Source organism: Gigantopelta aegis, chromosome 4, assembly GCF_016097555.1.
Source record: "Gigantopelta aegis isolate Gae_Host chromosome 4, Gae_host_genome, whole genome shotgun sequence".
In the NCBI taxonomy this organism is placed as follows: Eukaryota; Metazoa; Mollusca; class Gastropoda; order Neomphalida; family Peltospiridae; genus Gigantopelta; species Gigantopelta aegis.
In genome coordinates this window covers 23795267-23808187 of record NC_054702.1, presented here as the reverse complement: position 1 = coordinate 23808187, position 12921 = coordinate 23795267, and the positions used below count along the sequence as shown (strand labels likewise).

The 12921-nt window shown below is 37.6% G+C and overlaps 1 protein-coding gene across 1 annotated transcript in view; it reads right to left on the bottom strand.

Annotated features, from left to right (window-relative positions):
• The window catches only part of LOC121370195 (protein jagged-1-like), a 128879-nt gene extending 116333 nt beyond the window's left edge, over positions 1-12546 (bottom strand). The window contains exon 1 of the mRNA XM_041495311.1: positions 11908-12546. Within this exon, the coding sequence (XP_041351245.1) occupies positions 11908-12243 (336 nt within the window). The 5' untranslated portion in view covers positions 12244-12546. The remainder of the gene's footprint in view (positions 1-11907) is intronic.
• Between the last annotated feature and the right edge of the window lie 375 nt (positions 12547-12921).

Below are 12921 nucleotides of genomic sequence, written 5' to 3'. Positions count from 1 at the left end.
AAGGCTACTAAGTTTTGGACTAAACGCAGTTGTTTTTTTTCTAACCCTATTAAACATTTGGCGTATTTTCCCATGTACCTGTTGGCGTGCATTTGCGTCCGTGCGTCTGTGCAATTGAAATGCTCACCAGACCTTGTCTGACACACGAAAGAACCGGCCCCTGGCATGACGAGATATATGCTAAACACGTGCTTTTCACGAGCACGCTGCCAACGCGCGCCGCAGACACAAATAGTCTTCGGCACCTGGCGAAAACAAATGAAGGTGCACGAAATTGTATTGCGCTACATTATGATTGAAAATAAAACTGAAACCCGATAGTCCTGGGAACTGCTGGCGAGATCGCATCGCTCTACGTACTAGCAGGTACACGGCGACCGGGGCTGGGACGAGTGATTTTGGCTCTGGCGCGGTACACGTACGGTACTAGTAGTTCATCACTTTCCTACCTTGAACTTTATCTCTTGCATAAACGTCGACAAAGGTTGCGCCAGCTATCTGCTATCCACCTGGCGGTTCTGCTGCTCGGCTAGCGAGAGAAGCGTGTATTGCATAGGGAAGATTCAACACACGTTTATACGGCAATTCCACAGTGACTGACGGACTGCATTTTGAGCCAGGTTTTTTTTTTTAACTTTAAAATAAAGTTTGTTATGTTTAACGACACCACTAGAGCACACTGATATATTAATCATCAGCTATTGGATGTCAAACATTTGGTAATTCTCGTACGACTCGTAGTCAATAGAGGAAACCCGCTACAGTTTCTTAATGCAGCAAGGGGTCATTTATATACATTTTCCAACACACAGGAAAGCACATACCACGGCCTTTAACCAGTTATGGTGCACTGGTTGGAACGAGAAAAAACCTAATCAGTTCGATCCTGCGACGCAAGCACCTCAAGCGAGCGCTCAACCGACTGAGCTAAGATCCGCCCGTAAAACCTACAACTAAAGTTATTAGAGGCGGATCAGGGGGACGGATTGCCAGAGGACTCGCTCTCCTAACAATATACAAGTGCCACTTTTTCTAATTCACCCCATTGGGACGCCATTTTGACGAGTTAGTCAATGTGCCTATTTCTCGTTAGTCTAGTCACCCCCCCCCCCCCCCCACACACACACACACAATCCCCAGCGATTGCACACGGCACTTTTTTGTCTTAAGACTATATTCTGTGTGTTTATCAATGATATGTTTTTGCCGTGGGCATTTCTTAATTGCAGGGGTTGCCGTGACCCCACCCCATCCATAGCAACATATTTCCTGGGTCCGCCACTTGAGCATCTGTCATTATCAAAAAATGGTTTCTTAAGACAGGTGACTGCTTGATACAAATCAGTTTGTACTGTTAAGGTGACTTGAGAGAACGGTAATGTGGCCGCTTACGATAGGTGGCTGCTTAATAAAGGTGGCCGCTAGAGAGAAGATTTGACTGTAGCTGTATTTTGGGTACTATTGTATGCACGCATTTCTTGCTGTTTCTTGATTCGACTCTGCTGACCATACGCTACTGAATGGTGACGTAAAACACACGCACACCAGGCGTTAAACGTTAAAAGCTGTTTAATTGACCGTGACTGACGTTCTAAAATGTCAATTTTTTGTAGTGCCAGATACGGTCAATTAAATGGTCGCCAAAGACCACTTATATGGTAGTTTGATGAATTTTAGTGCAGCAATAAATAGCTTATGGCCATCTGATACGAACCTAAAAGCAGGAACTGCTTGGAAATAATAGTGACTAAAAATAAAAAATTTAAGTTTAAAAAGAAAAGAAAAAAGGCTAACATATAACTAGGGTCTCCACGAGTACACGAGTACCCGTGCAAAGAAGAGCATTCTCATTTAATTATATTTATTTACGTCATTCTGCCATATTTACCGGCCTCGGTGGCGTCGTGGTTAGGCCATCGGTCAACAGGCTGGTAGGTACTGGGTTCGGATCCCAGTCGAGGCATGGGATTTTTAATCCAGATACCGACTCCAAACCCTGAGTGAGTGCTCCGCAAGGCTCAATGGGTAGGTGTAAACCACTTGCACCGACCAGTGATCCATAACTGGTTCAACAAAGGCCATGGTTTGTGCTATCCTGCCTGTGGGAAGCGCAAATAAAAGATCCCTTGCTGTAAATCAGAAAGAGTAGCCCATGAAGTGGCGACAGCGGGTTTCCTCTCAAAATCTGTCTGACGCCATATAACCGTAAATAAGATGTGTTGAGTGCGTCGTTAAATAAAACATTTCTTTCTTTCTGCCATATTATGTTTGCTATAGGGATATGAGACATGGAGGGAAAAGAAAAGCCAAATGTGGCAGTGTGGAATGCAACATAATGGGCCATTGTATCAATGGCATGATTTGGCATCCATATTCAGCGCTGGAATTAAGATGCATAATGCAAGTTTACTTTATTCCATAGTTTTATTATTATCCAGTGTCGTGTACTTGGGTCCGGGTCGAGTTTGACCCTTAAGTACTCGAGTCCCAATATTTTGGACTCCTGGAGGCCCTACATATAACGCAGTGCACCATGGAATTGTCCTGTACAGTTCAACCTGTTCAGACGGCCACCTCTATTATGCGGCTATATGCCTTGGGTAATATTGTAGTTTCGTGTATCAAGACGCTGTGGGAATTACTAGATAGTGTAAAATATGTCGCTAAAACCATAACAACTTCTTTTATCGTCAAAATTGACAATAGGCCTACTTACAACTTTTTTTGTCGTCCTGGGCCCCGTTCCACAAAGCGATCTTAACCCTAAGATTACCTTAAGTGCATAGCTACCTTATGCACTAAGGCGATCTTAATGCTAAGATCGCTTCGTGGAACGGGGCCCAGTGATCTATTTCACAAAACTTTGTAAGTTTACGTCTGCGACTAGCAGTTATACCAGACATACATTTACACGTGTTTGGCGTCTATTTCACCAACAAATTTACTTCATTACAGAAGATGGAGCATTTTAAGGACAAACGAAAATCAAATACGTATACTTTTAACTATATTTGTTGTACTACAATAGTAATAAAAATTATGGTTTAGTCGTAGATTATTTACGTGTACATGCAAAACTAGGAGTACGATGTTTTGTGAAATTGGGCCCTGTGGCCTAATTCACCAAACTCTGGCAACTTTGTGATCTCGCAGTGCAATGCAACGTCGATGTGATGTTACTTTTGTGATATTAAAAACATCAGGATGACCAAAGACACTTCGAATGTACGGAAATTAATAATCTAAACCATAAAATCTAAGTAACGTATGATTTCAGTTATTAAACACGACTATAATAGTAAAACATATGCTTTAGTGTTTAAAAACTAGGGTATGTCACTTTAATAGAGCTTTGTGAATTAGGCACCAGGTGTTCGAAAAAGCTCAAAATGCAGTTTATGCGAAACAGAAAAGGTACGTCTGTCGGTCAGTATAAATGAACCTGCACAGGATATAATAAGTGACGTCATTGATAGTTTCTTAAGATGGTGGTAAAATATAGACAGGACAATTTAATAATCCTGACATTTTCAATGCAATTGAATTTCTGGACATTTTGGGGGGAAAATGGTTACATGGTATGAAATACAGAATGCCAGATTAAAAACAACAACAACAACAAAAAACAAACTTTTAATATACCTTTCAAACATCGGTTGTTTTGCCCGTTGATTGTAAAAATACTGTGTGTGCAAATCTTGTGGAAAAAATCACACGTTGGACAAGAATTGAATATTTTAAATATAAATGTATCGTGAGTCCGAAGTATCTGATACAGACAATAAGCTCAGTGGTTTCAGTAGTTAAAAACAGATACACAATGTCATTAATCACACTGTGATTTTTAAATTATTATCAATGTGTTTAAATTAACTAGCTTCCTAAATTTTATGGTTATTCGCAACTGAACATTAACGATTCAAATGTTAACCACCATCCAAAGAATTTATCAATTGTGTTTTCTCTGTGTACACCCCTTTCCTCGATTGTCTACAATTTGTTTCTATTTGTGATTTTCAACTTCTCGTAAATTTTAGAAAATATCTCGTAAGTTTGTGTAATGAATGCAACAGTCTTTTTTCACACAATACATCAGTTTCTTTCTGTCCTACATCCGCACCGAGCATGGAAAGCAGTTTTTAAAAATTATTATTCACTTGTAAATATTTCAAATGGAGATGCACATAGACATATATATATATATATATATATATATATATATATATATATATATATATATATATATATATATATACGAAAGGAAAATAGACGCTTGAAAAGCTTTAATGATGGACGTGTTAGATTCAGCAAAGAAATGAAAATATATACCAAATGTATGAGGCAGGGAAAAGAGACAACCCACTTCCTCCAGGATTGCAGCCAGAACAAAAAATAAGACCAGATATGGCTTGCTTACTCGTATCCCTGGCAGAAAAATTACATGGCGACAAAGAACACCGTAAGAAAACTGCCCAGGGCCCCGTTCCACAAAGCGATCTTAGCCCTAAGATCACCTTAAGTGCATAGCTACCTTATGTACTAAGGTGATCTTAGTGTTAAGATCGCTTCGTGGAACGGGGCCCAGTTCACACTGATGTCGAGAGTAGAATCGTTTAAGTTGTAAAAAAGACCTCTTTAGGACTCGACAATCATAATTAGAGTGAACAAAAGCAGAAGTATTTACGTTGAGCAGTCATAATTTAATGTTATACATCTCACTAAAATTTTCGTTGAAAATTATTCTCTCCCCCCCCCCCCCCCCCCCCCCCCCCACCACCATTGATATATTCTCACCGGCTTCGGTAGTGTCGTGGTTAAGCCATCGGACATAAGGTTGGTAGGTAGTGTTCGCATCCCGGTATCGGCTCCCACCCAGAGCGAGTCTTAACGACGTAATGGGTAGGTGTGTAAGACCACTACACCCTCTTCTCTCTCACTAACCACTAACAATTAACCCACTGTCCTGGACAATGTTATTGTCATTATTTTAACCATACGAGTGCTGTTCCTCGTCGCGGTAAACCAATACAGCTTACAATCAACAGTGCCTCCTAAAGGTTTTAAAACAAGTTCAGAAACACTGAATTGTGATATTATTATTTATTCATATATATATATATTTTTTTCCATTCTATATGATATGAGTATTGTTCCGAGTCGGTTTGAATAGAACGTACACTATTTCTTACATTTCACCATACATTTCATTTTACGATGTGCATTATTGGTTCTTTAATTAATTTACTATGTGTTGCACTTTGTTAGAAACATTCATTAAAAACGTTCATTTGTGTATTGTATATAAAAGAAAACATCGTATATAAAAGAAAACATTTGGGACGAAAACATTTGAAACGAATAATACAAATTCAATCATTTTAAACACCTATTCAATATTGGCCACAGCACCATGCACAGTTTTGACAAGATTGCTTGTATTCTCGTTCGTTCGTTCATATACATTCGTCCTTTTACCCAACAGCCAATTTTCTTTTGTGCTGGGGTGTCGTTAAATATTCCTCATTTCATTTCATTCTTCTAATTAAAACCTTTTCCTTTTTAATATTAGGATACTTTCCCAAAGGTAACCGATTAGGCCAACGGTTCGATACTGTTGAATCATTGCACGTTTTATAACTAAACTAAACTAAACACTGACAAGATGAAACGTCGCTAATTAAACTCTTTTAGATGTAGTCCGTCAAAAACACCGGTCGACTCTCTTTCTGGGGAATCAATATGTTTGTTTAAGCTGCAATATCAGAATGATTTCACATCTGACGGTCGCCTTCATTGATTGAAGCGCAAAGCGTCCAAAGACAAAGAACGTCAGATCTTTTAAATATCCTGTGCAGACATGCAACTTTAGACACCACAGCGTCCTGTGGAGGATTCCATACCTAATGAAATATCCCATGATCAATAGAGAATTTTAAAAAACAAACCAGTTTTTCTCATTCTTGTCTTTTTCGCTATTAATCTTTGTCCACCATTTTATATCACATTTTTACTTCCTTTCAATTTACGGATTCCTTTTTACCCTTTTTTTCTTCTTTTCTTCTGTATCTTCCTTATCCGTCTTGTTTTTCACTCTTTCCTTAACGTCAAATATCTTCTTTTTTTCGTATTCCATATGTCTTTCACGATTATGTAATCCGTAAAGTTAAAGTTAACGACACCACTAGAGCACATTAATTTAGTAATCATCGGCTGGATGTCAACCACTTGGTAATTTTGACACATGACCAGAGGAAACCAACTACATTTTTCCATTAGTAGCAAGTGATCTTCTGTATGCACTTTTCCACAGACAGGGCAGCACATACCACGGCCTGTGATATACCCGGAGTAAAGTATCGTATGGTTCAGTTTTCATAAATGATCGAGGTTTTTGAGCATACGACCGGGAATTCGATAGCCTTGTTTATAAACATGCCAATTTGTTCAAAAGTAACCAAAGCGAAGATAAAATGCCGATACACATGCATAGCATTATAAGTATTTGAAATTTTACTGATATTATTAAAAAAGAATACATAAAATACACACACAGGGTGCACAGGGCACACAGGGTATCTACTCAACCTATTAATATAAAATATTTTTATGCTATTTTGGCTGTAAGCTTCGAAATAACCTTATACACTGAAACAGCCGTGTGCTGGGGTATCATTAAAGGGACATTCCTGAGTTTGCTGCAATTTTTAAGATGTTATCGCCTAACATACTTTTTAACGATTGTAATTACATATCAAATATATTTTTCTGTATAAAATATTAGTGGCTGTATATTAAACATGTTTCTGATTGTTCTAATATTTGTACTAGGTTAAATTTCATTATATATTTTTTCGTACGTACGAAATTATTTGGAGACAAAATCCAGTTTGGGCTTCTTACAAATATTAAGATGACCAGAAACACATTGAATATACAGACACGATATTCTAAACAAGAAAATATATTTAATAGTAGAAATATTTTATTAGTCGGAAACATAAGGAATCGTTTACATGCACGTAGGATTTGTTTCAACTAAGCATGCCCAACAACTTATGCGTCAAAGGTACGTACTGTCCTGTTTATGACAAAGTGCATATAACAAATCACTAGCTGCTTTTTAGTAGTAGCAGCAGGGTTAACCTAACCATTCAGACCGACTATCAAATTAGCATCTAAGACACCAATTAAATATCCATACAAGTTTTAAAATATGCTGGTGTATCGTTAAAGTTAAACAAAATTATATTCCTTTCCTCAGCTGTTGATCAAGCAAGTAGTCTTTGGCAGATTAAAATCAAATCTTACTGTCCAATCCATTTTAGAGGTTCCTAAAGCAGATCCGACCACAGCTAACGATATTCCGTGTCAAGGTGACCTACCATTCTACCAATCAAAACACTGCTTAATAAACTTGTCAGTAGCGTAGTATTACGAATGTTATGTTCAAAGACAGCCATGTATAAACGAACATACGAACAAATGATCTAACAAACGAATGATCTAACAAACGAATGAAATAACAAACGAATGAAATAACAAACGAAAGAACGAAGGTGCAACGAATCTACTAATGGAGATCCCCAGGACGAACAATAATGTCAGAGTTCAACCAAATTTTGTAATCAATGTGTTTAGATGTCGATAAATAAATGTTCCTTTCTTTCAACTATACCTTCATCTGTTCACGAAAGAAAGAAATGTTTTATTTAACGACGCACTCAACACATTTTATTTACGGTTATATGGCGTCAGACATATGGTTAAGACAACACAGATTTTGAGAGGAAACCCGCTGTCGCCACTTCATGGGCTACTCTTTCCGATTAGCAGCATGGGATCTTTTATTTGCGCTTCCCACAGGCAGGATAGCACAGATCATGGCCTTTGTTGAACCAGTTATGGATCACTGGTCGGTGCAAGTGGTTTACACCTACCCATTGAGCCTTGTGGAGCATTCACTCAGGATTTGGAGTCGGTATCTGGATTAAAAATCCCATGCCTCGACTGGGATCCGAACCCAGTACCTACCAGCCTGTTGACCAAAAAACAAATTCAGGTAACGCATTTCTATCCAAAACGAGACATGCGCGAATGAAACTATTATTCTCGCAAAAGTGCCCGATTATTTGATAACAATTCAAAGCATAATTCAAGAGACAACTTCTCAGCCACTGTAACATGTTTCCGGCTATAGAGCTTTCTCAACGACTGAAAATTAAATATGAAATACTTTTTGTTTTCAGTTCAGGAGTATCAGTGTCCGTATATCCAAATGCCATGGTCTTCTGATGGTCCTAAGCCAGTGCACCACTACTGGTATATCAAAGGCCGTGGTATGTACTACCCTGTCTGTGGGATGGTGCATATAAAAGATGATCCCTTGCTGCTAATCGAAAAGAGTAGCCCATGAAATGGCGAAAGCGGGTTTCTTCTCTCAATATCTGTGTGGTCCTTAACCATATCTCTGACGCCATATAACCGTAATTAAAATGTGTTGAGTGCGTCGTTAAATAAAACAGTTCTTTCTTTCTGGTGGTCCTGTTTGTCGTAGCTCAAACAGGATTTCACCTGGAGCCAATAACTAGTCTTCATACCTATTCAGAAATACATAGGAAGTACAGTGCTGTTTGAGCTACTATGATCACCAGGACGATTAGAAACCCATTTCATTATCATCATCGTATTATATTGACATGGAACCTTCTGTTCAGTATCGCCACACAATTCTAAAACGTTAAATAGTGCACGAAAAATGCATCAGCTATTGGGTAACTTTGGTAAGTGCAAAAATTAAGTGATGAACAACATCGAAAACAAGATTATCCCCGATTGATATTCTAAGAAAATGTAAGTATTATGTCATTTTAATCCGTCAAAAAACCTGATACCAAGAAACATGTTTTTCAATCCCAGCAGAGGTAGGACAGTCCCGTCCACGATCATTGCTCCAGACACAGTTTTGCGCAGATATTAAACTAAACGTCTTAACTCCATCAACTCATCAACATTATTTCCATTAAGTTTTGAAAATTGCACAAGTATCTAAAACGGTTTTCGGTCCTGTAATGTACCGAACTTCACTAAAAACGCACCAATCCAAGATTTGATTTTGTGAAAACTAAAAAAGATATGTAGAAATAACAATGTATTTAACTGAATTTGTTTAACTGGATGTCTTCTGATAGGCAATAAATAACCACCAAAAATGTATACAAGTGTTAGGGTTAATGTGTGTTTTGCACATGCTATAGCAGTGACAAGTAGAAAATTGCCTGGTGCGTTTTCAGTGGAATGCAGTATATACAATCCTTTAATAATACCCAAGTGTATACATCCTTCGTATACTAACTTTTTGAGACACATACTTATACATAGCTCGAGTGTTGTCTGCCACAAGTATGTTCACAAAGGAGGATTTTAAGAGTTATTTTACGTTGAAAACCGTCAGTTTTGACAGCCAAATGATTGCAGTTAGTAATGTCTAAAATAGACACAATTTCGTAACTTGGACGCCACAAACATTTAGCTTGACGATTTCTAATTATAACTTCACTATGACCTTAAAGTCTTAAACTTTAACTTGATAACCAATACAAATGCTAAAGTAGAAACCCAACACTTATTCTAAACAGCTGTTTTTGGATCGATGAGAATCAATTTTATTGTAGCGTTTGAACTCTATCACCAATATATAAATGTAATGTTACGAGTGAACTGAGTTACTAAAAAATTATCAAACTAAAGGTCTTGAGTGTCATGTCAGATTAAGGAGAGAAAAAAAACCCCACCCTTGTAGTTTAAACTGTTCTTAACAATCGTTTGTCGTCGGAAATTTTCGTAAGAATGAATGAATGCTTAACGACACCCCAGCACGAAAAATACATCGGCTATTGGGTGTCAAACTGTGGTAATGTAAACACACTGTGAAATTTTCCTAAGTGGCAGCTTCCAACACTAAGTACACCCTAGCCCTATCCTCGTATAAAACTCTGTACGCTAAAGGACGTCCAGTTAACTTGTATAGTATATTATATCCTTCGCATAATAATTGAAGGGACTGTCCTGAGATTGCAGCCATTGTAAGATTTCTCTGACAAACGGAGCCTTTATGACGACTAAAATTACATATTAAATAAATTTTCTTGTTTAGATGGAAGGAAATGTATTTAACGAACACTCAACACATTTTATTTACGGTTATATGGCGTCGGAAATATGGTTAAGGACCACACAGATATTGACAGAAGAAACCCGCTGTCGCCACTTCATGGGCTACTCTTTTCGATTAGCAGCAAGGGATATTTTATATGCACCATCCCACAGAAAGGATAGCACATACCATGGCCTTTGATATACCAGTCGTGGTTCACTGGCTGGATTTCTTGTTTAGAGTACAGTGTCTGTATATTCAATGTGTCTGCGGTCGTGTCCTAATGTTTGTGGAAGGCACTGCTAATTTTCTTCGTGATATATATTTTTTCGCACGTACGATATTATTTGAAAGTAAAATCTGGTTTGGACTACTACAAATATTAGGACAACAAAAATCATCTTGTTTCTACAGATACTGATATTCAAAACAGGAAAATATCTTTAATATGTAATTTTAATCATCAGTAAGGATCTGTTGGTCGTAAACATGTTACAATGGCAGCAAACCCAGGACAGTCCCTTTAAAGGGACATACCACAACGTCGATACCTTAAAGGGACATACCCTAGTTTTTAAACACTAAGACATATTTTTACTGTTATAGCCGTTTTTTGATAACTGAAATAAATCAAAGTGTTTTTCGTCATCCTGGTGTTTTTAATATCACAAAATGCATGTATCATATTTTTAAAAACGCACGTGCGTCTGAGAAGTAACAGTTATGGAGTGGAGTTTTAATATATTTTTAGAGGGTATTTCACCATTTCAAAGTCACAGACTCGGGTTTCCCTCAATTGTAAACTTTATCCAAATGTGTTACAGGTTTGTAGATTAACTAAACTTAGTGTTAATTGTCATGGGCTGAAACTAGGGTATGTCCCTTTAAGATGCATATACTTGTATATTATATATCTGTCGCATAATAACGGATCAGCGACTCTCCACTCGAGTGTTTGAATGGAGTGATCCAAATTTGCGTTTGCCTTTGTCGACGGTAAAGGCGAAAGCGTGAGAAATCTCCCACGCATACAGGTACGACCGTGTCAGCAGCAGGTAAATTGCATAAACAGGGTCACTTAGTAGTCGACCTCCGCGGCGTATCCATTGCATATGATATGCACCGCTGACATTGGCCTTCATACTAAGTAGGACTTATTATTTTCGTATTTACACAGTGTTAATAACGTCTCGTTTGTACACGTTGTGTACCTACATATGATCCGCCATCGTGTAAATAGCATGTAAACTAAACACAGCCTAGGGGGAGGGGTACTGCAAATATGTACACATATATATTTAAAAGAAGCATATATCCATCCATACATCCATCCATACATATATCCATACATATATGCCTCTTGATATTATTCTGATCTTAGTGTAGCCTATGTATGTATATTATATATATATATATATATGAAATGCTGTAATTTCCTGTAAATGAATTTCACAAATAATATTCCAGTCCTTCCCAAAAACGTCAATAAAATAAAATAAATGAAAGTTATTTTAAAAATTAAAAATAAATTTAGAAAGAAAATTAAAGGTAAACCATATATAAAAGATGTTTAAATAAATAAATAAATAAATAAATAAAAACAATCAAATATAAAATGAAATAAAATATATAAATAAAATAAAGTAAAATAAAATATAATATATATATGATGTATATATATATATAAAATATATATTATATATATAACTTAAAATACAATAAAATAAAAATACAACACCATTTACAAAACTTACCGTCCAAGCGAAGTTAAAGGGTAATCTCTGTCTCGTCTGGGAACTTTCGGGTGGATATCTAAAAGAATTTCCACCGAGAACTGAAGTTGAAATATTTCCAAAAGTGCACGCGCTGGTCTCCCTAACAAACGACTGATACTCCTTCAAACAGATTTCAAACTTGGTTTCGCAGCTATCTTTACACGTGCCTGACGCATCCCGGGTACCGTCGCAACACGTGCCATCCGCCAATTCCCCGCGCGAATTCTGAAGCGACAAAATCTGCAACTCAAAGTAACCGTCCCCGATGCAAACTCGAAGTATTCCAAACAGAATAGTCAAAGACAGAGGATGCATAGTTTAAAGGAACTAATCCATGCCTCGTGCGGTCTTCCTCGATTTTGAAGGATGCGACTTCAATCATGAAATTATAGCAGCGAACATCGGCTACTGCTCTTCTATCCAACATTCCTAGAGTTGGAAAACTTTTTTTTTTTCTCCCTTTTTTGTCGAATTAATCACATGTAGTATTCCTTGAAAGATAAAACCACCTCAGGTGAAATTATCAAACTGAATAACAAACATGATGTACGGTTATATTTCCACGGTGGGAAAGTGAAAAAAAAGTTGATGAATATTTTTATAGTACTATCTCTACACACTGTGGGAATAAGACAAGCGAGAGATCTTTTTATTTTTAGAGTAGCTCGATGCGCATGCTCCCAGGCTCAATTAAAGGGCCCGCACTTTGCACGCGAGGTGAGCTTTGAGCCTTGCACGATCTCTTCGCAGGACCACCTCTAAACAGATGTCGATAAACTAAAGATTATAAAATCGCTTCCTCGACCAGCGGTGTTACTGCACGATCTACACAAAAGAATTGTTCTGGAAATTAGAAAACGCTTGCAATCCGTTACACGATAAGCAGCACATATTTATCGAGAACGGCTGCCGCAACGGATCTTGTCATTGAGCGGCACGCGCTTCTCACGAGCCTACCACCACAGTGCGGTCGTAATGGGACAAATTTTACAA